Below are 23,023 nucleotides of genomic sequence, written 5' to 3' on the forward strand. Positions count from 1 at the left end.
GTCACCATGGAAAAATGAACTCCTTCCAGATTCTCTTTGAGAGAAAGTCACTGTTGGATATGTTATTCAGCCAGTAACACACTGTACCAAATTTGCTCAAATTGGCTCAGTGTTTGTTTTCATTTTCTGATATTAAATAAGAATATGGAAGTCATTGCTGGTGTCCTAGTAGTCTATGAAATGGTAAAGATGATACACATAGAGTTTTATAAATAGGAAGTGACTTTGGAGTTTTTACCTTAAAAATACATACCATTTATTTGCTGTAGCAAAAAGATGAAGTTTAGGGGGAACAAATTGATGAAATCCATGAATTCTAACAAGTAATAAAAGATGTAATATGTATAGATTATCTTTAGTAAACATGCTAATGTCATTCATAATTTTTTACTTGCCTCATTTCTAGTTACCGTTTTTTAAAAAGGGGTTTCACTTTTAGTTTTCATTTACTTGTTTAAAGAGTGTAAGTAGTGGATTAAAGAAGAGACCTTTGCTAAAAGTAGCTAAGCAGTAAGACATGGCTATCAAACTATTTTCTTTCATAGAAAGTGGCTATTCCTTTCAGTGTTTCTGAAAGTTTCTTAAGACAATCTTAGCATTCTAAAGAGTCTGGAGTTACACACATATTTTTTGTTGTGACTTAAAAATCAAGCCGATAGGTGACCCCTGGTGTCTGGTGAGGTCTGGCAGTCTTCTGTCTTCTGTGGAGCCCTCTTTGATTATTTCCAGTCTCCATTTCTCTCAGACTTCTCTGAACTAGCACTTAAGTCTTTGACCACGCAGTGTATAACACTTAAATCTGTATGTTTCACCAGCTAGATCTTAATTTTGTCAAGTGAAAGAATAATTCCTTATATTTGTGCTACAGAAGGTGTAGTCTAGTATACACTGCTTCATTGATTATTCATCTCACATTTAAATACTTTAGTCAGAACTAAATTTTTGTTACACAGAAAAGAGTTTAAAGTGAAATTCTTTTCCCCTCAAGTTTCAGAGTTTACCGTAAAATACACTTTGTGACTTTGAGATACGATGGCTGTGTGGGAAATATGGCGAATGAGTTTTTCAGTGAACAATACTCTTTTTAATGATGAGGACACTGTGAAACAACACTCAGTTTTTCTTGGACATTGTTATTTATTGCTGCATTTGGGTCTTAACAAGATTTGGAGATCATTTGCCACTGGTAGCAAAGCAGAGTGAGTAAGACCGCAGGTTCTAAGTCAGGCCGCCTGGGTTCTGAGTTGGGCTTTTTGCTTTTCACTTTGTGACTCTTTATGACTCACTGTCTTTATGTGTGAAAGAGGAGTGAGTAGTACTTACTGCGTGATTTGTTGTGAGGAGTGAGATTTTAATTAGATTTTATATATTTTTATATATGTGTCTTTTATTTATATACAACGTTTAAAGGAATTTTTGGCACTTGGGAATTTCAAGTTGGCTTCATAATGAAAATGTATGATATGTTTTAGAAGGAAATATTGTAATATTTGACATCATTCTTATAACATTTCCAGGTTTGAAAGCACAAATGGCCGGAAACAGCCTTGTTCTACCCATTGTTCTTTGGGGTCGCAAAGCACCAACACACTGCATCTCAGCAGTGCTTTTGACAGATGATGGGGCCACGATCGTGACTGGATGCCATGATGGACAAATATGTCTCTGGGATCTTTCAGTAGACTTGGAAGTGAGTATTTGAAATGCTGATTGCACTTTTCATGTACAAGAAACTACTTAATACAAAACAGCACAGATCCAGAATAAGACTTGGCCTTACAGTATATTTTCTGTGGGATGCATTTTGACTAAAATTGGTAATTGCAGATTGATTATTTACATTATTCATCAGAATTGACTTCTGCTGGCTTTTGGCTATTTTGAATTGTAATATCTACCATAAGTGGCATAGTAGGTTACATCTGAGGTTTTTCAAAAGATTTCTATCCATATTAAAGGAGGTTTCCAAAAAGATATTAAAAAACAGTTTTGAACGTTTATACCTTCTAAGGTGACTGTCTTGAAGAGAGCAAAACTTTTTGTAAGATGTACATTTTGTTGTATTTATTTTAAAAGTCACCTTGTATTTAACTGCCATTCTTCTTTGCTGCGAGTGCTCCCTTTGCTCTGCTCCTGGGCCCTCTCTGTGGACACACTGTATTTTCCCATATTTTAACCTCCCTTCTCCCCAAGAGTTTTCCTGTAAGGGGGAACAGAGAAAGGGTGGTAGCTGGTGTGGAATATAGGGGCTAGAAAGTTGATTTGTTAAGTAGTTTTTTTGGAGGGGAACAGTCTTATTGAGATAAAATTTAGATGTCATACAATTAACTCATTTAAAGTATACAGTGTAATGATTTTTACTCTGTTCACAGTTGCACAGCCATCATCACAGTCAGATTTAGAACATTTAGGGAAAAGGCTTTTAGCTTCTTACTGTTGAGCATGTTATCGTGGTGGGCTTGTCCTATGCGGTCTTTATTATGCTGGGGTGTGCTCCTTCTGCACCCAGTTTGTTGAGAGTTGTTCATCATGAAAGGATACTGAATTTTGTCAGATGCTTTTTTTGCCTTTATTGCAATGATTATTTGGCTTTATACTTCATTCTATGATTTTTGTTCATTATTTTAGATTTTGGTGGGAGTACCGTCCAGTTCTAGTTACTCTATTATGGCTAAAAATGGAATTTTCTAGCAAAGCCATGTACATTGAAAATAAAACCTACAATTGGGGAATTTGATTTTCCTGGGGGACGTTAGAGAATTGACCAAGAACATATTTTCCAGTGGAGGAATCTCTGCATAGAAATGGGATTGGATGTATGAGAAAATTTGAATTTATGAGAAAATTCTAAGCCTATTCTAACCACAAAGAGTGGTTGTATTTTTCTTTTGATTATAACCATGCAAAAGATGGCTAAGATGATTTTGATTTGGAAAATTGCTTCAGTAGTCACATACCAGAACTATAGAAAAATCTCAGTACTCTTCTCATGGCATATTTAATTTGGAACAATTTAGCTTTTCTGTATAGCACAGGGAAATATATACAAGATCTTGTGGTAGCTCACAGCGAAAAAGAATGCAACAATGAATATACGTATGTTCATGTGTAACTGAAAACTTGTGTTCTACACTGGAAATTGACACAACATTGTAAAATGACTATAACTCAATAAAAAAATGTTAAAAAAAAGCTTTTCTAATGAATTAGGATAAATTGTTTCCAAAATGGATATTGTGAGAGGTACAAAAGGGCTTTAAAAGTATTGATCAAATTCTATTTTTTTTAAACTGGGTATTCAGTATATGGTTACATATTTTTTATATCTTGTACATCTTATGAATAATATTTGGTTGCATTAAATATTTAATTAAGAAATGCATCCTGACATAACCTAAGGCCCTGAAGTAACCTGAAGTGATAGTCTGACACTTGGTACAAGGGAGATGAATTTGGAGGCTGACTGCCAGACTATTTTGGAAGAGTAGGTATTAAGTCATCCTTTCTATCAGGCACTATGTCACTAAATCATTAGTCTGTGGAGGTCACTCTTAGTTCCTGATAATTAGCATTGGTCTCAGCATTCAGTAGGGTGCTTGTCCTGTAGTTTTTACGTTTGGGGATGTCAGTCTAGAGATAAACATGCTTTCATATCATGGAAAGTATTATTTTAAAAATAAGTAAGGTTGAACTATTTTACTTTTTATACTAATTTATGTCCTTAACCTGATTTCTCAATGTACTGTATCTAAGTGCTTGACACTGCCCTGGTTTGCGTTCTGGTTCCATCACTCTGTATGAAATTGGGCAAGTAATGTCACCTCTTTTTTTTTCACTTTTGGCCTGAGAACTTGGTGGGGTGATTGTCGGCATTACATTGGTGGGGGATCACTGTTTTGCTGCCCTTAGTTTTTGGTGTTCTGAGCAATTCTTCTCAAATCTGTATCTGTATATTTATATTGAATATTTAACAGGATTCCTAAAAATGATTACTTTTTAAAAATTAGGTACTTATATCAACGTATTTGTGTATTTCTAGGTGAATCCTCGAGCACTGTTGTTTGGTCACACAGCTTCAATCACCTGCTTGTCTAAAGCTTGTGCTTCTAGTGACAAACAGTATATTGTGAGTGCATCTGAGAGTGGGTAAGTGTTTTCTTATTCACTTTTCTCCTTATGAGTCTATATTGCAAATAGTCCCAGTGCCACAGTAAGTAGGGAATTTTTTTCTTTTCTTTTGGAATGTCTTTTAAATAAATGCCTCAGTTGTCTCAACTTAAAGAGATTTGAAATATGTTTTAAAAATGAATTTTATCTTTATTAATGATTTTTATAATACCTTTATTGTAATTTATGGTTATGTCTTTGCCTTGCTTTTGAGAAATTCAGAGTACCATTAAAGTTAAAGCACGGTCATTAATCTCCATGGCATTTTTACTGAGTTGGCAGACAACTTTGAAGGTTTTAAAAAACCTCAGTGATGCTAGGCTAGCATAAATTTGGAAGATGAAGCCATTTAAAAGTTCATACAGTTACATTGATGTATGGTAATACACTAACTTCCTAAGTCTTGCAATAATAACTTGCTTTTGGAGATGTAGGTCGTTGGACAGCAGTTGTCCAGAGTGTGGGGAATTAAAAAAAAAAGCTTTTATGTTGTTTAGAAAATTGTATATTTACATAATATGTTATTAAAGATAGTTGGGAACCTGGAAGAGGATTATTTAAAAAGTTGTTCCTTCTACTTCCCATAATTTATGAATTTGAAAAGAACCTTCTATAACTGGAGGCAGCATCAGGTAAAAATATAGTACCTTTTGGTCAGTTACCTGATAATTCATATTAGAATGCATATTCCAAGTAGATCAAGTCAGTGTCCTTTGAAAAATTTATACCATATAAGATACAGGAAAAGTTATCCTAAAGAAAATCCCAGTAATATCAAGATCATTGCATTTTAAGACTGTTGTCTTCTGTTAAATAAATCTTATCTTTTTAAAAGGCAAGGCATATTGACATTTCTGATTTTGAATGTTGTATCTTTAATTTGAGATAAAGCTTTTTTTTTGGTATGCACTCAATAAAACTTCTGCAATAAATACAGAATCAGAACTGGAATATTGTATTTAATTTGCAAAGATATGAAATTCAGTTGACTTTAAGTTTTGTTTTTTTGCAGTGCTAAATTTTCTAGCTATGTTGATAACCAGTGGGAAATGTCAGTGGTTTAAATTAAAAGTTTATTTCTTGTGTTTGTCACTTGCCCTTCATATATCACTTGGGGCTATTCTCTGCTTCCTCATTATCCTTACTCTGAGACTGAGGATGAGGGAGCAGCCGCTGCCTGGAGTGGAGGTTGGGGAAGAGGAGAGTTCTGGCAAGTCTCATAGCTGGAACTACTCTCAAGACTCCACCAGCTAAAGGGGGAGCCAGGAAGTGCAACCCTACAACGTGCCCAGAAAGAATATGGACTGAGGTGGGGGTGGTTAGATTGGAGGGGAGTTTAGGATGGTGGGTGAACAGCAATAATGACTATATGTTCCTTTTTCTGAAATATATCACTTGTACTGGAAGGTTAATTTTAAACCACTGTGACAAAGTTGAACAGTGCTTTTAAAACTCAGATTTGAAGTTAGCTGTTATTCTGTTTTATAGAGAGATGTGCCTCTGGGATGTGAATGATGGCAGATGTATTGAATTCACAAAATTAGCTTGCACACATACTGGCATACAGGTTAGTATCTATTTCTGTAACTTGTCCAAGTCAGCACAATTTATTTCAGGTGGACAATTTTAAAAATGTTATTTTAAACATTGGGCCTATATTTTTGTATGAAAAACAGGTAAGGGTGGGTAATATGACAAAAAGACTAGAGTTAGAGTAGTAAACGTTTCCTCAAAAAATGGTCTAGGGGGAGAGGAAAATGAAAGGGGAGGAGACTGATGGGGGAAGATGTAAGGTAAGCCATTGCCACTGCTGCTTCTGCTCTTTCTGGCTCTACTGGGCATCCAAGTAAGAGCCCCTTTACTGGTTGGGTAAGTGTTCTAGATCCTCAATAATGAAACTGTTTCTTGCTATAGCCTTAAGGATTCCACTTGTGATTGACACAGTGCACTTTCTGGATGATCCTTTTTCATTGTTTGTGTGCAGTTGGTCCTTGGATACATGTTTTGCCTTCACAACTGCAGAAAAAATGACTATTTCATATGCCTGGCTTACAGGAATTGATAGCTTCTCATGTAACATTCCTGGTATTCTTCCTTATTCTTTCATAGTTGCCAAATTCTTCGTGCTTCAGTTTACTCATCATTACTGTGTTGAGTGTTGGGAGAATTACAAGGTATATAGAAAAGGTGGTTTATGTTCTCAGTGGGGAAGGAGAGTGAAGAGAAGAGAAGAGATCTCAAGTTTTAGGAAATATTATATAGGCGTTTCTTGTATGATGCCTCACTTAGTCCTCACGGTATTCTTACAAATTAGATAGGAGAGTATCATTTTACATATAAGGAAGCTGAGGGCCAGAGTGATCAGATGACTTGCCCTAGTCTGGTAGTGAGTCATTCCTGCCACTAGGATCCCAAATCAGCTTTGTCTGACTGTAGGGACTCTGTTCTTTCTTGTATATCCTACTGTCTCCCTTCAAATAAGCAAATAAAATCATTTGTTGGGGAAGAAAATCTGTGCTAACACAAATTAGAAAAGCAATGGAAAATGTCTGGAGGGAGGTGGTGGTTGGTGTGATGTAGACCTTTAGTGACCATTTCTTGCCCTGGCAAAGGCCTTTTAAATACTGCTTCTTTAATACTGTTAAGGGCATATGCTTTTTATTTAAAGGGCATGTATTATTTTTTTAATCATATGAAGAATCATCAAGGTTTGTATCATTGACTTTATAATTTATTATAGTTGAAAAATTGTGTATAAATATCAAACTCATTGGATATAAATATTTTGACTATTGTATAATTTTACAATTTAAAAGTGCTGTGTATCTTAGAAAAAATTATCTTTATTTATTAAATGTAGTTTTAGTGCCTGCTATTTATTAGATCCCGTATTAAGCCTTGATGAACAGAAGTCATGCCTTTTTGGCACGTTTACTAGTGTGTGGCAGTTGTTTCCCATGTGATCCTCACCCTCTCAGGTCCAGAAGCAGGTTGTTTTTTATGTATGTGGAAATGATAAACCTTGATGATACTGGCAGTTACTGAAATCACAAGGAAATGCCAACTTATTGAATCATCACATGGGGGCATTCCTTTTTAATATTTGGAAAGCCTATTTCTCTATTAAGGACACCTTCTTTGCCCACATCAACGTGTCTTGGAAATTAAATTAGTGTTCAGAAGATTGGGAGTATAACTTTAAAGCAAAAGTGAGAGGCACTTAGGCAGGCAGGTCTAATAAGATATCCTTGCCCCCAGAGGAGAGCCCTTCCCTTGTGACGGCAGTGCACATGTCTTTCCTGGCTGGTGTTGGATGAGCACTGACAAAGGCTGATTCTCTGCAGCCATCCCTTTCTCCTTCACACCTCCTCCCCTTATGTGGGTCAAGGCTACCGACGGTCACATTATTATATGCGAGTGCCTGGCAGTCCCTGGGAGCCCAGATTGCGTGTCATGTCTTTTGGCTCAACCTTCTGAGGTCTAGAGATGCCCTCTGTGGTAGTCTGCATTTTCTTAGATCCCCTCTGGGAATTTTAGTCGTGTTACCTTGCGCTGAGTTACTATGCTCCGTGATCAATGTATGTCTTTAAGAAGTTGTACTCCACGTACAGGGTGCTCCATACTTGAGAAAAGATTGTCTTCTTCACATACTGCATTGAGCTCTAAGCATGGGACTGACGAGGATGGGAAGCAGACTGAGTTTCTTATTTCCCCAGCTGTGGAGTGGTTACAGTGTGGCCCTTTGTGCAGTGCCCAGCTTGCCCTCATGTGATCTGTATAAGGTCCAGTCCCTTGGAAAGTGGTAGTCTGGATACTGTGTATCTTCACCTCATAAAAATCCTGTAGGAGAATCATTCCACTAAGAGAGTTGCTTTTTTTTGAGGCCAAGGAAAGACAGGCCCTATGATAAGTTGTTGGTCTTGTTTTGATAGTTATTCTTTCTCTGCTTTTTGGTTGATGGAAACCCATCTTATCCTTTTGAGTTATTCTTGGCGTGAGTGACATGATTGTATTGATTCTTCCTCTGTTTTTCTTCCACAGGGTGTAAATGTGCAGTGTGAGAATGGTTTGTAATGGTTGTCACACACGCTAGTCTAAAACAACACACTTAGATTATTCAGAATTCACTTCTGATTATATTTTAATAGCATCTTTGCTTCTAAATTTTTTTAGTTATAACTAGTAATTATAAGCCTATACTCACTTATTGCCTAAAACTCATACTGTATTTGTGACCCACCTGAGCTACCCTTTTGCTTTCATTTGTGAAGCTGGTTTTATTCAAATATTTTATTAATTCATTCAACAGTCCTGTTTTAGGTGCTGCAGGAGGATGAAAAAGAAGAATTATCATGAATTCTGCTCTAAAATACTTCGAAAGGGAGGATAAGATGTTAGGAAAAGAATAATTTTTGTTAAATATTTTCAAAATTAATGTAACTTGATGGATGCATACATGTGCACATAGGTGCGTATAATCTATAATGTGTTGTACCTGTCTGGAAATATCACTGAAGAAACTGAGCATCATAATAAGCTTGGGGAATGCAAGTGAATCAAGTGTCTAAAGTAAAGGAAAACATTTACAAATCTTTCTCCTTTTAGTTCTACCAGTTCTCTGTGGGAAATCAGAAGGAAGGCAGGCTCCTGTGCCACGGCCATTATCCTGAAATCCTCGTTGTGGACGCCACCAGCCTTGAGGTGCTGTACTCCTTAGTATCAAAGATAGCTCCAGACTGGATTAGCTCCATGAGTATTATCCGATCCCACCGAACACAAGGTCAGTGTGCCCTTAGGAACTTCCGCATTGAGTCACGGTTCCCCTCCCTCTCCAAGTTCACGAATATTACAGTGGTGTGGTGATTGCTTCTCTACCCAAAGCTTATGAATTTAGGTTTTGTAGCATGTCTTTCTCTTGATCACATCTGTGGAGACTGTAGTATGCAACAAAATGTCTCAAAGGCAGGCAAGGTAGGTGGGAAAGGGGGAAAGAGAAAAGATAAAGAGACTCTGCTCATCTGTGATAAATGATAAAAAGTGAATTCTGAAGAACAAAAGTTATGTGTTAACACTGTAATGAAGAATATTTGAAGTTATTAAAATGTATTGATTAGAAAAAAGAAATCCAGGAGCTAAAAACACCTTTTCCTTGAACTCCAAATTTTTGATCATCTCCATTAACTTGTTTTAAAATCTGTTTCCTGAAATCTCATAAAATATAGAATTATTTTTATTCTATTGTAAATCATGATATTATTTAATGTCATTAAAGCAAACGTGTCCCATGTCACTGTTGTAACCATGTTGCGATTTAGCAAGAAAGCATATTGTGCTTGTAACTGGCTTCCTCCCTCTCTGCATAGAGGACACTGTGGTAGCGCTCTCAGTGACGGGCATCTTGAAGGTGTGGATTGTTACCTCTGAAATAAGTGGCATGCAGGTGAGCCAAATGGGACTGGGAGTGACTTCTCTGTTTTTGTTCTTATGGAGTCTTACATTTTACTGCGGATTCCCGTTTTCACTTAAAAAGAAAAGACAACGCTATTGTTTTCAGTAGCCTTGACATAGTATAAAAGATTCCTCTAGTATGCTGTCTCTGTACATGAATAATTTTTTTTCCCTTTTGATGGTAGACATCCGCTTTATCAAGGATACAAAGTAGAGAAACATATTGTACACGATATGAAGTAGAGAAACAGACAAAGGCCTCTGTCTAAATTTGAAGTTAGAAGGTAGTTAGCTTGAGGGGGAAAACTAAAACACACTACCATGAAGAGGATAGGAAGTCGATTTGAGTTCTACTAGTGTTTTGGACTTGAATTCCTTGTTACGTTTTACCAGTAAGAAAGGCAGATCAATTTTCTGGCAGTATTGATACTAATCTCTTTCCTTAGGGAATTTTTAGACGTTGAATCTGGGAGAAACTGGAGGACTGATTTTTTTTTTTTTAAACCAACGAGCACGTGTAACTACAAAAATTAGGATTGCCTCAAATTTTTATTATCTGTCATCGCCAGTGGTGATTCTGACTCTCATTAGTATTTTAATCTTGAGTAGCTTTGTAGCAAACATGTTGTGCCCAGGTGACTTTAGAGTGTATTTTTGCTGCTTTTTACTACCTTATATGAGGGGCTAAAATGATGAACATATCAAGTGTTGCTTTTATTTCATTTTGTTTTCTTTATCATTGTGTAATCATTTTAATTGACAACCAAGCCAATCCTAAAGTTTTAACAAGTCTTTCTCTTTTTAGGATACTGAGCCAATATTTGAGGAGGAATCCAAACCAATTTACTGTCAGAATTGCCAAAGCATCTCTTTTTGTGCATTCACTCAAAGGTCACTTTTGGTCGTGTGCTCCAAGTATTGGAGGGTAAGATAACTACACAAGTAGGAAATGGTGTTTTTACTCTTCATGATGTTGGCTTGTCAGACTTCCAAAGATGACTGTAGGAGCAGCTTGGTGGTAGAATGTTTTAACTGCTTGGAATTCATGTCTGATTTTGATATCATGTTTTGAGGTATGGGATCTGGCTATACAAAGTTGTCTTTTTTGTTTGGGTTCATAGAGTGAGTCAGTTAATAACTATTAGTTCTATTGACCTCAACGCCTACCTTTGCTACTGTTTTATTCATTGTCCTGTCAGTACCAGCGTGAGCAATGGTTAGTGAGTTTTCTGCAGGCTGGACGTATCTTTGTAGGTTGTTGTTATCCCCAGTTGCCATTTTTATCTGACATTTTGGAGTCAGGAAGGCCTTCTGGCACTTGAGAGCCAGTGGTGGAGGAGTACATTACTTCCACATTGCCAGACTTTGCAATTTCCATGAAAGACGAAGAGTCAGCGAGTTTTGATGAATTGCTCTATGCCTAGCATAGTTTTCAAAGCTTGCCGTGTATTATTTTTTTAATCATCACAGCTCTCTGAGAGGTGGTATATTAGTTACCTAATTCTGTTTAACAAATTACTTCAGACGTTAGGGTTTAAAACAAAAAAATATATATATCATCACTGAGTTTCTGTGGGTCGGAAAGCCGGGCGTGGCTTAGCTGGGTGCCTCTGGCCCAGGGCCTCTCACAGATGTCGATCAAGGTTTTGACCAGGATGACCGTCTCAATCCAAGGCTCACTTAGGGGAAGATCCGCTTCCAAGCTTATTCAGTTGGTTTGACAGGCCTCAGGTCCTACTGACCGTTGGCTGCAGACATTAGTTAGACAATTTTATTTTTATTCCAGAGCTTTTCTTAGTTCTTCTTGTTGTGCTAATATTATATACTGGTAAGTATTATAGCAAATCATGGTAAATTCTGCTAAGATTTATTCCGATTTCAAGGCTTTTTATAAGCAACTTCATTGTTGTTTCCTTAAAGAAAAATAAAATAAAAACTCTGGACCATTGAGTTGCTCATTCCTCCTGGGGAAGTGTTTTAGCAATACAGAATGCACTTTTATCAGAAAATTGAGAGTGGTAGAAAAATGTTATAAGACAAAGGTTTTACTCCCAGCTCTGTCACTTATTGGACGCGTGACCTTGAGCAGGTGATGTAGCCCTTAACTGTGTCAGGTTTTTGTTCGTAGCAGTTCCTGCCTGCCTGCCTCCTGCAGTGATTCTAAGGGTCGTATGAGAAAATGATTGTAAAGGCACTTTACGAACTTTGATGTGTCTTATTAATGTGAGGCCCCAGAAGGTCAGTAGCCTGTTTTTCTGATGAAATTATAGGGACTTGGCTTTTATATGTGAGAATTATTAACAATAAAACTGAGTCTGTTAACTTCCTATTTACACTATTAACACATTGGTGAATTAGGGTAAAGTGAGCTAATCCCCTGTTAAGGAGGAGATACTCTGGTGGTAGTTTTTGGTTAGAAACATTGTTACTGGACATAGAAATAAAACAGGAGGCATAGCCATGCATTCTAGGGGTTGGTTGCTTGTCATTTTGGGGGGCTTGCTCCTCCCTTTAGATGTGAAGGGCTGAGGGTTCCTGTCTGTGTGTAGGGACACACCCTTGCCCCACTCGTCACAGTCTGCTGCGTGACCACTGGAGGCCGCACCCAGCTGGGCACCTCGTGGTGCTTTCCCTGCTGAAGGTGACTGTGCCCCAGTGCTCAAAATGTCTTTAACTGAGGTAGCGAACTGTAAAGGCCTGAGGTTCTTAAATATATTTCCAGAAGTTTTTATTTATTTTTAATTGAAATGTCACTGCATTTTACTTAAATGACACCAACATAGACCAGACTGTGAATTTCTTATTCCTTGCAGGTCTTCGATGCTGGCGACTACTCCCTGCTGTGTTCGGGTCCCAGTGAAAACGGGCAGACGTGGACTGGAGGTGACTTTGTGTCCGCAGACAGGGTCATCATTTGGACTGAAAATGGGCAAAGTTATATTTACAAACTACCTGCCAGGTATTTAATAACTAATAAGAACTTTAATCAAAAGAAAAAGATTCCAAATTTGGGTTGTAATCTCAAAGTATAAAAATATAGAAAGTATAAATATTTAATTTAGGTAAAACATTTGAGAAGTTAGATTTGTAATGACAGTTTAACTTCTAAGCACAAAAATTAAGTGGATTTTTATTTGAAGTAGGGTATTCTAATAACATTAACTATTTAATTTAATGCCTATGTTAGATTAAGCATAACTTAAAAAATCCATGTTTTGTCCACTGTCAGAAAAACCTCATCATGTGGTATGATAAAATATTTAATGTCAATATTTTTACTGCATGTTATATTTTTATCATTTTCAGTTGCCTTCCAGCTAGTGATTCATTCCGCAGTGATGTGGGGAAAGCAGTTGAAAATTTAATTCCTCCTGTACAACATAGCCTCTTGGATCGAACAGATAAAGAGGTAAAATTCTATCATTTATAATTGGTAGTTACATTGAAAAATTTTCACAACTGTATTTATTGGCGTCTTTTGGTAGCTAAGCATTTGAAAGACTCAGTACAATTCGAGGCACTGTTTGATGATGTAAAACATTTTAACATGGTCAATATTAGCACAATTTTTAGATTTACATGTAATATGCCCCTAATAGAGCATTCACCTTTCTTTAAGAGTAAAAATAATTTTATACTGACAACAAAGTGGCAATGACTTTTCAGTGAAATTCATATTGATGATATAAATTGTTTTACATTACCATACAGTTATAAACATAATGACAGATGTGATTTTAGAAGGATAAAAATAATTATGTAGTAATGGTGACTAATAATAGTTCATTATTTGAACAAGGCATTGCGATATCTCCCCATTATTTGAACAAGGCATTGTGATTTAAATCATTAGGATTATAAATAAGGAATAAAGACATTTCTTATCTAAAAAAAACCCCAAAGTTTATTATGATTTCTAAAAACCTACTTAAATCAATTTAAAGTTGAAATATGCTTAGTACTAGGTTTCCAACTCTATATTCTTTGAGTACTAATTAAGAAACTGGTTTTAGAAATACAGTTTCCTTTGCTTATGTTCTGGGTTTCCGTAGCTTTTCCGTTCTGAACATTTTGTTCCATCTTTATGTGGAGGAGATGGTGAAGGGAGAGAATTATTTTTTCTGTGAATATTTTGAATATACATAATGTAGACGTGTCTGTACAGTTAAGGTTCTCTATAACCTGCCCCTTTTTCTCTTAACTTAAACTCCTACTTCTCTCCAAACTAGACAGTCCCTTCTGTTTAAACTAAGGGATAATGACATGTAAAAAAATACATAAAATAAAGCAAATCCATAGCACATTTCTTTTTTTAAATCACGTTTCTTTAAGTATCAGCTCCCTAATACATTTTAAGTTAAAATACATGTGTTATGTGGTGTGAGATTCACATTAAAATATGGAATACTGGTTGTTACAACTGTTGTGGCAACTTTTCCTGGTTAAGCATGTTGTTTATCAATTAAAACTTTCAGTTATTTTCAGACGTTAAGTTAAATCAAATTGATTATGCTTAATGCATGTAATTTCTATAAGCTAGTGCTTTTAAAGAAACAACTAATACTGAATATGGTAAATAGATTATTTGTTAACTATAACTGTAAACACTGAAGTCTGTTTTTCACTCCTTTTCAGGATAAGCGTCTATGCTTTAATACTCAAGTTTTTGTACATTAATAATCTAAATTTTAAATTTAGGAGGCTACCACTGTTTAATATTTTGAAATAAGTGATCTCATGTGAGGCACAGGATCTTAAACAGAAAAATAATTTGTTTTAAAAATGAAAGTACACATGAGACCCTAATAAGTGGTTTCTGTTCCTAGCGGTTTTCAGCTAATGTATCAGGCTAGGTTTAAGTGTAAATGTGACCAAGTAAAGTGTTGTGCTGTTAGCTGAAGAATATTCTAATTAAAAATTAAAAAGGAGTCCTCTATTTCTACCACTTTGGTAGTCACTAGGAATAGCAGCAAAACTAAACTAATCAGGGGCAGGCAGAAAGCTCAGATTAGCCAGTTCTCCCCTTTTGACCTTTTAAGTGGAGACTTTCCTTTTTGGTAAAGAGTGGTATATCTTTGTATTAGTTGCTTAATAGCAGACAATTAAATAATTGCATTGCAGTGCGTAATCAGTTTTTAAAATTACTTATTTATTTTTTAATGAAGGTACTGGGGATTGAACCCCGGACCTTGTGCATGCGAGGCATGCACTCTACTACTGAGATATACCCTCCCCCCAAATAATCAGTTTTTATAAAGCAGGAAAAAAGAATATAAGTATTAATTCTAGAGAAAGGATATAAATGTAGTTTTCATTTCTTTGAATGTCTGTGTTATACGATGTACTGGATTTGAGTATTAGTTGACATGTGTATTAGTGCTACAAAATTAATTAAAAATTGTTGAGTACTCATTCTATAAATATACGTTTTTTGTTTACTTTGATACCGAGGCAAAGTACTTAACATCCGAATCTGAAGAAATGTTAACGTGTGAAATATTTTTATTAAAAATATAGCTAAAGATATTGGAACAATTTTTTTTTTTTTTTTGCAGTTGCTAATTTGTCCTCCTGTTACTCGGTTCTTCTATGGATGCAAGGAATACTTCCACAAATTATTAATTCAGGGTGACTCTTCTGGCAGGTTGAATATTTGGAACATATCAGACACACCTGATAAACAGGAAGGTAAAGGAGGTAATAGTAAATCATGTGCTGTGATTTCTCAGCTCTTTTCGTTTAACCACCTAAATACTAACCACTGAATAGCAAATTCATAATGTACATATGTCATTTTCTTCTTAGAATTATAGTTAATGACAGTTATTATTCTTTGGTACATTATTAAATCAACCACAAGCATGTTAATTTTTGTATATTTAATTTCTTGTTCTAACATGCATAAATGTTTTTCCTTTATGCAAAACAAAATCCCCACAGGGCTGGAAATGACAACTTCTATTAGTTTGCAAGAAGCATTTGACAGACTGAATCCTTGTCCTGCTGGAATTATAGATCAGCTGAGTGTGATTCCCAACAGTAATGAACCTCTTAAGGTAACTGCAAGTGTGTACATCCCAGCGCATGGACGACTCGTTTGTGGCCGTGAAGATGGAAGCATCATTATCGTACCTGCCACACAGACGGCCATAGTGCAGCTGCTGCAGGGGGAACACATGCTCCGCAGAGGTACCCTGAGACCTGCCAGTGTCTAAAGTGTTCTGAGAGCTTTGTAACCATGAACCTGACGATGTCTGCACTATTTATTTGTAACAAATGCAGTGAATCAGTGTAGTTGTTAGTGTGCAATGTAGTTGGTAGAGTTTAATAAAATACACTACAGTTGATCCTTGAACAACTCAGGGAGTTAGGGGCGCTGATCCTCCGCACAGTTGAAAATCTGCATGTAACTTTGCAGTTGGCCTTCTGTATCCGTGGTTGCACATCCTCGGATTCAACCAGCTGTGTACTGTGAAGTGTTATGTATATATTTATTGAAAGAAATCTGCGTATAAGTGGACACACGCAGTTCAAATCTGTGTTGTTCAAGAATCAACTGTACTCAATGTCTGTTATTGGAATAAACACCATGTAATGACTGTAAATAAAGAAGTAACCCATTTTACCTCCTTGATATATGTTTATAATTCCATTTATTATTAAGGATCTCTATGGCATACTTAATAATTATCATATTATCAGTAATACTGGTAATCTTTTAGAACAATGCTGTCCAGTAGAAATATATGTAGTAATATATGTGATTTTCTAAGTGCTACATTAAAAAAAGTAAAAATGAAGCAGGTGAAATTAATTTTAATAACATAATTTTATTTAATCCAGTGTAGCAAAACTATTATCATTTCAATTTGTAATCAACATAAAAATGACTAATGAGCTATTTTACATTTTGGGGGTACTAAGTCCTTGAAGTTCCAGGTATATTTTACATTTGTGGCACATAGGGACCCACTCTGGCCACATTGCAGGTGTTGAGTAGTCGCATGTGGTTTGTAGCTACTGTATCGGACAGAGCAGTTCTAGAAGATAGAAGCCTTTTTAATGGTAAAATGTATAGCTCTTCTGTCAATTCATGTTTGCTTTTGTTTATTGAAACTTTGGGAGACTTTCATTTTCCCATTTTAAATCTAAAACCTCATCCACAGGTTGGCCACCTCACAGGACACTCCGTGGTCATCGGAACAAAGTCACATGTTTGCTGTATCCTCATCAGGTCTCGGCTCGTTATGATCAAAGATATCTGATATCTGGAGGTGTGGATTTTTCAGTCATAATTTGGGACATATTTTCCGGAGAAATGAAACATATCTTCTGTGTCCACGGTGGCGAGATTACTCAACTTCTAGTTCCGCCTGAAAACTGTAGTGTAAGTTGATCATAAAAGATTATTTCACTATGGTAGAGTCAAGTTATATTGCTATCAGGTTTAATGTGAGTGGAATCTAGAGTAACTTAAAATGTGACAAGAGAATTAATGAAGCCCTTTTAATTTTAAAGCTGAATAACAGTAACGTGTAATGTTTAGGCCAAGTTATGATTATTTACTATTGTGCACATAGAAATAGACGATGCACATAGTGTTTCTTCCTGTTATTGGCTCCCAAGTAGTATGACTTGTCCCGGAAACATAGTAGCAATTTAGAACATGTTTAATGAAGTTTCAGTTTTCTGTTTTAGAATAGTTTAAGTATCCTCAAAGTCATCCTATAATTTCATTACTTTCAGGTCCGTCTGAACAAAAAGATAGTGAACATATATTTTGGTAGGAGCAGAACACTTATCAATACTTACAGAGTTCATTTAAATGAACAACTGTGACAAGGGAAATTATAACAGACACTGACAATGACTTTGAAAAATTTTGCACATACCTCTGTGGAGGCAGATTGCTTTCTTAGTGATGTGTGTGTAAGTTAGACCACGATGTCAAGTGTAAAAAGCCAAATGAATGTTAGAAATAGGAGATTTTAGGAGGACTTAGGACAGATAAATAGTAGACCCATAATTTCTTTTACTGTTTGTTCATCATGAACTTGTTTGTGTGATCAGCCACCTAAGTGCATAGTCAGTATTCCCCAACACCCACCCATGTGCGAGCGCATGCACACACACTGTCTTGCACACATATTTCACACTTATCATAGTCCATTCAGTGTCACCAGTTATGGTCTTGCTGAAATGAAAAGCATTTTGCGTGCGTATCTGGTGCAGTGTTCACAAGGGGTCTCATTTCAAAACCCAGGAAATTTTCCTGGGCCTTTCTGCTTATGTCCTCAGTCTCCCCGTTCTGCCAACGCTAGAGTTCGTTTGACTTGGTGCTGGTGGTGGTGTAGGAAGTCCTAGTACTAGTGTGGCTCTCTCTCTCTTTTTTTTTCCCCTGACAGATTTGGAAATTCAGGACTTAATTATTCTCTTCCTTCTTTTTTGATTTTTGCCTTTTTCTTTCTTTCATTTGGTCGTTCATTTTTTTTGTCTTCATCACTGTGAAAAATTGCTGTGCAATTATTTAAATAAGTAATTTTACGTCTATTTTAGTGAAATAGATATCATTGTAATTGTACTCATAAGTTACAGCGCTCTTAGAACCCCTGTCCTAAACTTCATTTTACAGTAGTTACGCCCCATGGTAAAACATGAGTTTTTTTCACCTCTGACTGCAAATTTGAAATACCTAATTTTTTTGATGCCGAAATGGATAATTTATCTTATTCCAGTTTAGAGCAACCATTTCTGATTTGGCTGGGGAGGCCAAAAAGACACACCAAATGCCTGAGGGGTCTGAGGAAGAGAGCAGCTGAAAGGAGAGCAGACACTTTTGAGGCTTCTGGAGTGCGGCAGCAGCAGACTTCTCTAAATCTCTAACACTAGGACTGTGCATTTGCAGATAAGAATCAGCTGACCTCTCCCCTCCATGTCCCTGCCCGCTTCTCTTACTTTCCGTCTTACTTATCAGGGAACATTTGTGTGTGTAATGCAGTCTGATGCCATTTACTTACATTAGAAAAACATGCACAGCCATATTATATATTTATGGATACATGTATAGGTAGTAAAATTGTTAAAATTGAACTGGAAAAATAAGTACCAACTTCAGATTCTGTTTCCTTTTGGGAGTGATGGGAATAAGTATGGAAGGGAGCAAAAGAGGTGACCTCTCTAAGTGTCATGTTTTATTTCCTTTTAGTAAATGTGTATTTGATATTACTTCCCTCTTTCATTGGTGTGGATGATTGGATCATCATAGCTTTTTCTGCTGCTAGAACTTAATTCAGAACAGAATTTTTGGAAAATGTTTCGAAATAAATTATGTACCAACAATATATATGTTTCCCAGTGTAAGGCTAAGTTCTTTAATTGATTAGTTTTAAATGATTACTTTTCCTTTTATCTCACTGAGCTTGTGTTGTTACCTATCCAGAAGGGGGCAGCATGAGTTTGTGAAAATGGGATTGTCAGGTATCTAACCTTTTTGTGCCTTCCTTTGACAATATTAAATCCCTAGCTCTTAGAGACAGAGACCCGATGGTGAGAATGGTGTATGTGACTGTATGTGTGCTAAGTGCCTCATGTTCGCAGCCGGTAAGAACAATGGACAACGTAGGTTTTCTTTGTAATGTATTTTTAACCTACAGATAATTTCTATTCCTGTATAATCTAATTTATCTTTTTTCTATTAGCTTCTTTCATATTTTTGAATCCTAGAGTCTTCCCCTACCCAGATATTTGATGAAATTTGATTAAAAAACAATGCCTGAATTGAAGCAAACATCAAATACTTGAATCTATCTGAAATTTATTTATGTCTGTGGGTTGAGGAAAGGATAAAAATCATCTGTTCTTCCCTAAAGTAACAGATTATCTCAATGTCATTTATTAAATAAATTCTTCTTTGATAGGTAATATCTTCTTAATCTTACATTAAATTCTTCATATTTATTTGTTCTTTTATTAATAAGGAAGCAGTTGAAGAGAAATGGAGTTCCACTATATCTTTAGTGTCTTTTGTATGTAGTGAATGAATGGAGATATTAAAACTTGTCCTTAAAAGTCTTATTTTCATTAGAACATAACTGTTCTATTAGGTGGTTAATCAGTGTTTTGTTTGGACCATATGGTCTTATTTTCTAAAATAGCTATTAAAGAAACAACTCTACCTTTTTTTTTTTTTTAAAGAAGGATGAACTATGGATTTCTGTAAAAAAATTTTTTTAATCTAGTTTTGTGAATGTGTGGAAATGAAATTAACATTTACAGGCTCTTTTTTCCCCTTCAGGTAGAGTATTTAAAAGTGATAAATGAGGCATCTTAACTGCACATTTATGTTCCAGAGAAAGAGTTCTGGGAAGTAAGAAATAATGATTAAGAGAATAGGGGGTTGATTTATGAGTGAAAGCCGGTCATTTATAGCTTGTCTAATGATGGGCATATTTAAAAGGAGAGACAGTAGTTAGTGTTCATATATTTAGAGAATATTCAGACAAAGAAAAAAATTGTTTTGGACAGCTAAGAGATTGAAATAATATGAAGAAAAGTATAGTTTAGAAAACAAATTAGCAAAAGTAGAATATATATATATATATATATATATATAATTTACATTGGAAACTGTTTGAAAGCAAAATCACCTCCCCACGGAGCTGGGGAGGTGGGTGGGATATACTAGCTGCCTCTGATTTCTGTAATTCATGGCAGATGCTTGGGAACAGGTTACATAAGAGGTTTCTGGGAATGGTTTAAAATGAAGTCTTGTAAAATGCGTGAGGTCAGGCTGGATGACCTAGGTGGTGCATTCTGACTCTGTCAGATCCTGTGATAGCTTGTGGCATTCTGCTGCTCAGCACTAATGTACTGTGAGGATTATTTACTGGCAAAATTCAATGAGCCTTCATTTGGTTGAGGATCAGAATTATTTGAAAAATAATAATTGGCCTTGGAATATATTTGTTTTGGTCCAATATCTCTTCCTTTTCCTGCCCCTGTTATCTTAATTTTTTCATCAAATCAAAATAAGAGTTTTTACTTGGTTAAAAATTCTGTTGCGTTTTGTTAACCCCTGCTTTTAATTAGCTTTTGATGCTAATTGGTGCATATTGCTTCCAGGGAAGAACTAACACAGTGTTTGGAAAATGATTTTGAATAATTTTGAATAATTTCAGGAATAAGTTCTTCCTATGAAGTACTAGACAAGTTGATCAGAGGCTCAATCCACGCTGTACAAGTTCAAAAAAAATTTTTTAATGGTATTTGTGTATTACACTGCTTAAGTCGATTGGCAGCAGTGGGTGCTGAAGTGGAATCTGTGAGACATTATTCGGGGTACGGGGATAAAATATTAAAGCTCTTATTTCTTTTTTTGACCTTATGAAATTGAGCTTATGAATATTTCCTAGATGGAAGGACACTGGTGCCTCTCTTGCTTCATACATCAAACAGGCACATATCACGTGGGCCGAGAGGGGGGCTGCCCCGTCACGGAGGGCCACAGCAGTGCGCTCACCAGGGGTGTGTCCAGTTAAAATGTGTTCGCTTAGCAGAACTGCAGATTGTACTGTGTAATTCTTAACTGGGCTGTTAACAACATGGACAGAGAAGAGGATGATGGAAGATACTTCCAATGAAAATGAAGTATCTTTTCATTAGCCACATTATGATGTTCAAACAGGGATCATTCGATCAATCTTGGCAACAGGGCAGGCACAAAATTCATGTTTATATAAAATATGTATTTACATCCACTATCATTAACAATGCAGCCTTTCTAAAGATATATATTGTGCTTTGAGGTATTGGCTAATGCTAACATGAAGTTATCGACATTACTAAGACATTTAAGAAAAGATTTCATTTCATCTGAAATTTGTTTATTTAAACTGAGTCGTCCTTTAAAACTGTTCTTGTGTGTGTTTTACAATGTCATGATACAGTGGCACAGAATTACATGTACAATTTATAAATATACATGCAGTGAGAATGCATTACAAAGTTTTTTTAATGAATAGATGTGCGATCAAAAAAAAGCTTGGAACATAAATGCTTTTTAGTTAAAGATCTGAGGTTCACAGTTTTTAGTTATTATATTATTATTCTGATTACACAATTTAAATGTCTTATTCTTATTAAAATATCCTTGATGTTGTCATGTTTAGGTGACTTTTCCAGGTTGAAATAGAAGAAAATGAAGTAGAATGGAATGAATCAAATTACAGAATTAGTCATTGTAGGTGTAGTAAATGTTCAATAACCAAGATCGCGAGAATTTAATAATAACAAAAGAATTGTGGTATTTCAACTCATTTGTGGGAAGCTGGGTCTAAATCAAAGAGAGATAAGAGTTATCAAATATTCTTTAAGGAGTGCTTCTTCAGTAATTTTGAGGACAGATAGGAAGAAACCAAGTTAATTGTGTTTTAGCAAATCTTTTAAGTGCTTTCATTGAACAGGTAGCTGAGAATTATTTATCATTACTCTGTTTATTATTTGAATTAAAATTAATACCAAAGTGGTGCTTGAGAATGGTCTTTTTCTTTTCACATTTAAATAGGCTAGACATTTGCTTTGTTTGTACCATTTAATTTATTTTCACACAGCCTATGAAGGTAACCATCAACTCAGAATTAATTAGTGGAGTCAAAATTAATGAGGTTTTACTGTATTGAGCTATTTCTACTCTCGGCCACTTTTCTTCACATGAGTTGGACTAGCATTTTCATGAAAGAAGAAAAATTAGATTTATTTAGATCTATATTTTAAAAAGCAGAGAGCCATCTTTTCTTGTGAGTTAAGTACCTCTAATAACTGTGCTTCCTTGGGCTTGGCGATATTGATTTTTGTGTGTTTATTTTCAGTCTTGATTATTTTGGCTGTTTCCAGACTGTTGCTCATTACAGTAAAGCTAGACTTAACTCTTCACATGCTTATTTTCATTTATGCGTATGGTATAACATTTTTATTTTGGACCAAACATTTTCTTTGTGGTTGAGGCATGTCAGTTGCCAGTTTTCATCATTATTGCACTATCTGAAAGGAAAACAGAACCATTCCTTAAAACGTATTTATGTATGTTTAGAAGAGAACGCGTCATGTGGGAATGAAAAGCTAGAACTTGGAGAATTCAATTATTTTTCCTTTCAGAAAATTATATCCTAAAAAAAAAATTACATCCCATAATCTTTTTAAAGCATACCCTATGCTATTATTTAATATTTCCTTTGTGTGTTAGTTTTTACTGATAAGAGTGATAACATGATGTAGGGCTTTTAAATTTTTTTATGAGGATGGATTGTATTTTCTTGAATGAAAAAAAATTATCCATCAGCATATAAACGTCAAGGGTGAAAGTTCTGACGGTGCAACTTCTCATGAGGAGTTCGTGCTGAAGGGCAAGTTC

At 35.6% G+C, this 23,023-nt stretch overlaps 1 protein-coding gene across 6 annotated transcripts in view; it reads left to right on the forward strand.

Moving 5' to 3' along the window:
* WDR7 (WD repeat domain 7) overlaps positions 1 to 23,023 on the forward strand; it is a 276,957-nt gene that overhangs the window by 15,564 nt on the left and 238,370 nt on the right. For 5 of the 6 annotated variants that reach the window (XM_006182769.3, XM_006182770.3, XM_032470552.1 and 2 more), the window contains exons 3-13: positions 1,518 to 1,690; positions 4,040 to 4,146; positions 5,656 to 5,734; positions 8,773 to 8,947; positions 9,531 to 9,607; positions 10,421 to 10,540; positions 12,429 to 12,574; positions 12,922 to 13,024; positions 15,171 to 15,312; positions 15,556 to 15,804; positions 16,782 to 17,002. In XM_006182769.3, the coding sequence (XP_006182831.1) occupies positions 1,532 to 1,690; positions 4,040 to 4,146; positions 5,656 to 5,734; positions 8,773 to 8,947; positions 9,531 to 9,607; positions 10,421 to 10,540; positions 12,429 to 12,574; positions 12,922 to 13,024; positions 15,171 to 15,312; positions 15,556 to 15,804; positions 16,782 to 17,002 (1,578 nt within the window). In that variant the 5' untranslated portion in view covers positions 1,518 to 1,531. The remainder of the gene's footprint in view (positions 1 to 1,517; positions 1,691 to 4,039; positions 4,147 to 5,655; positions 5,735 to 8,772; positions 8,948 to 9,530; positions 9,608 to 10,420; positions 10,541 to 12,428; positions 12,575 to 12,921; positions 13,025 to 15,170; positions 15,313 to 15,555; positions 15,805 to 16,781; positions 17,003 to 23,023) is intronic. The other variant, XM_014557674.2, reaches the window with a different exon arrangement.

Source organism: Camelus ferus, chromosome 30 (genome assembly GCF_009834535.1).
Source record: "Camelus ferus isolate YT-003-E chromosome 30, BCGSAC_Cfer_1.0, whole genome shotgun sequence".
NCBI lineage: Eukaryota > Metazoa > Chordata > Mammalia > Artiodactyla > Camelidae > Camelus > Camelus ferus.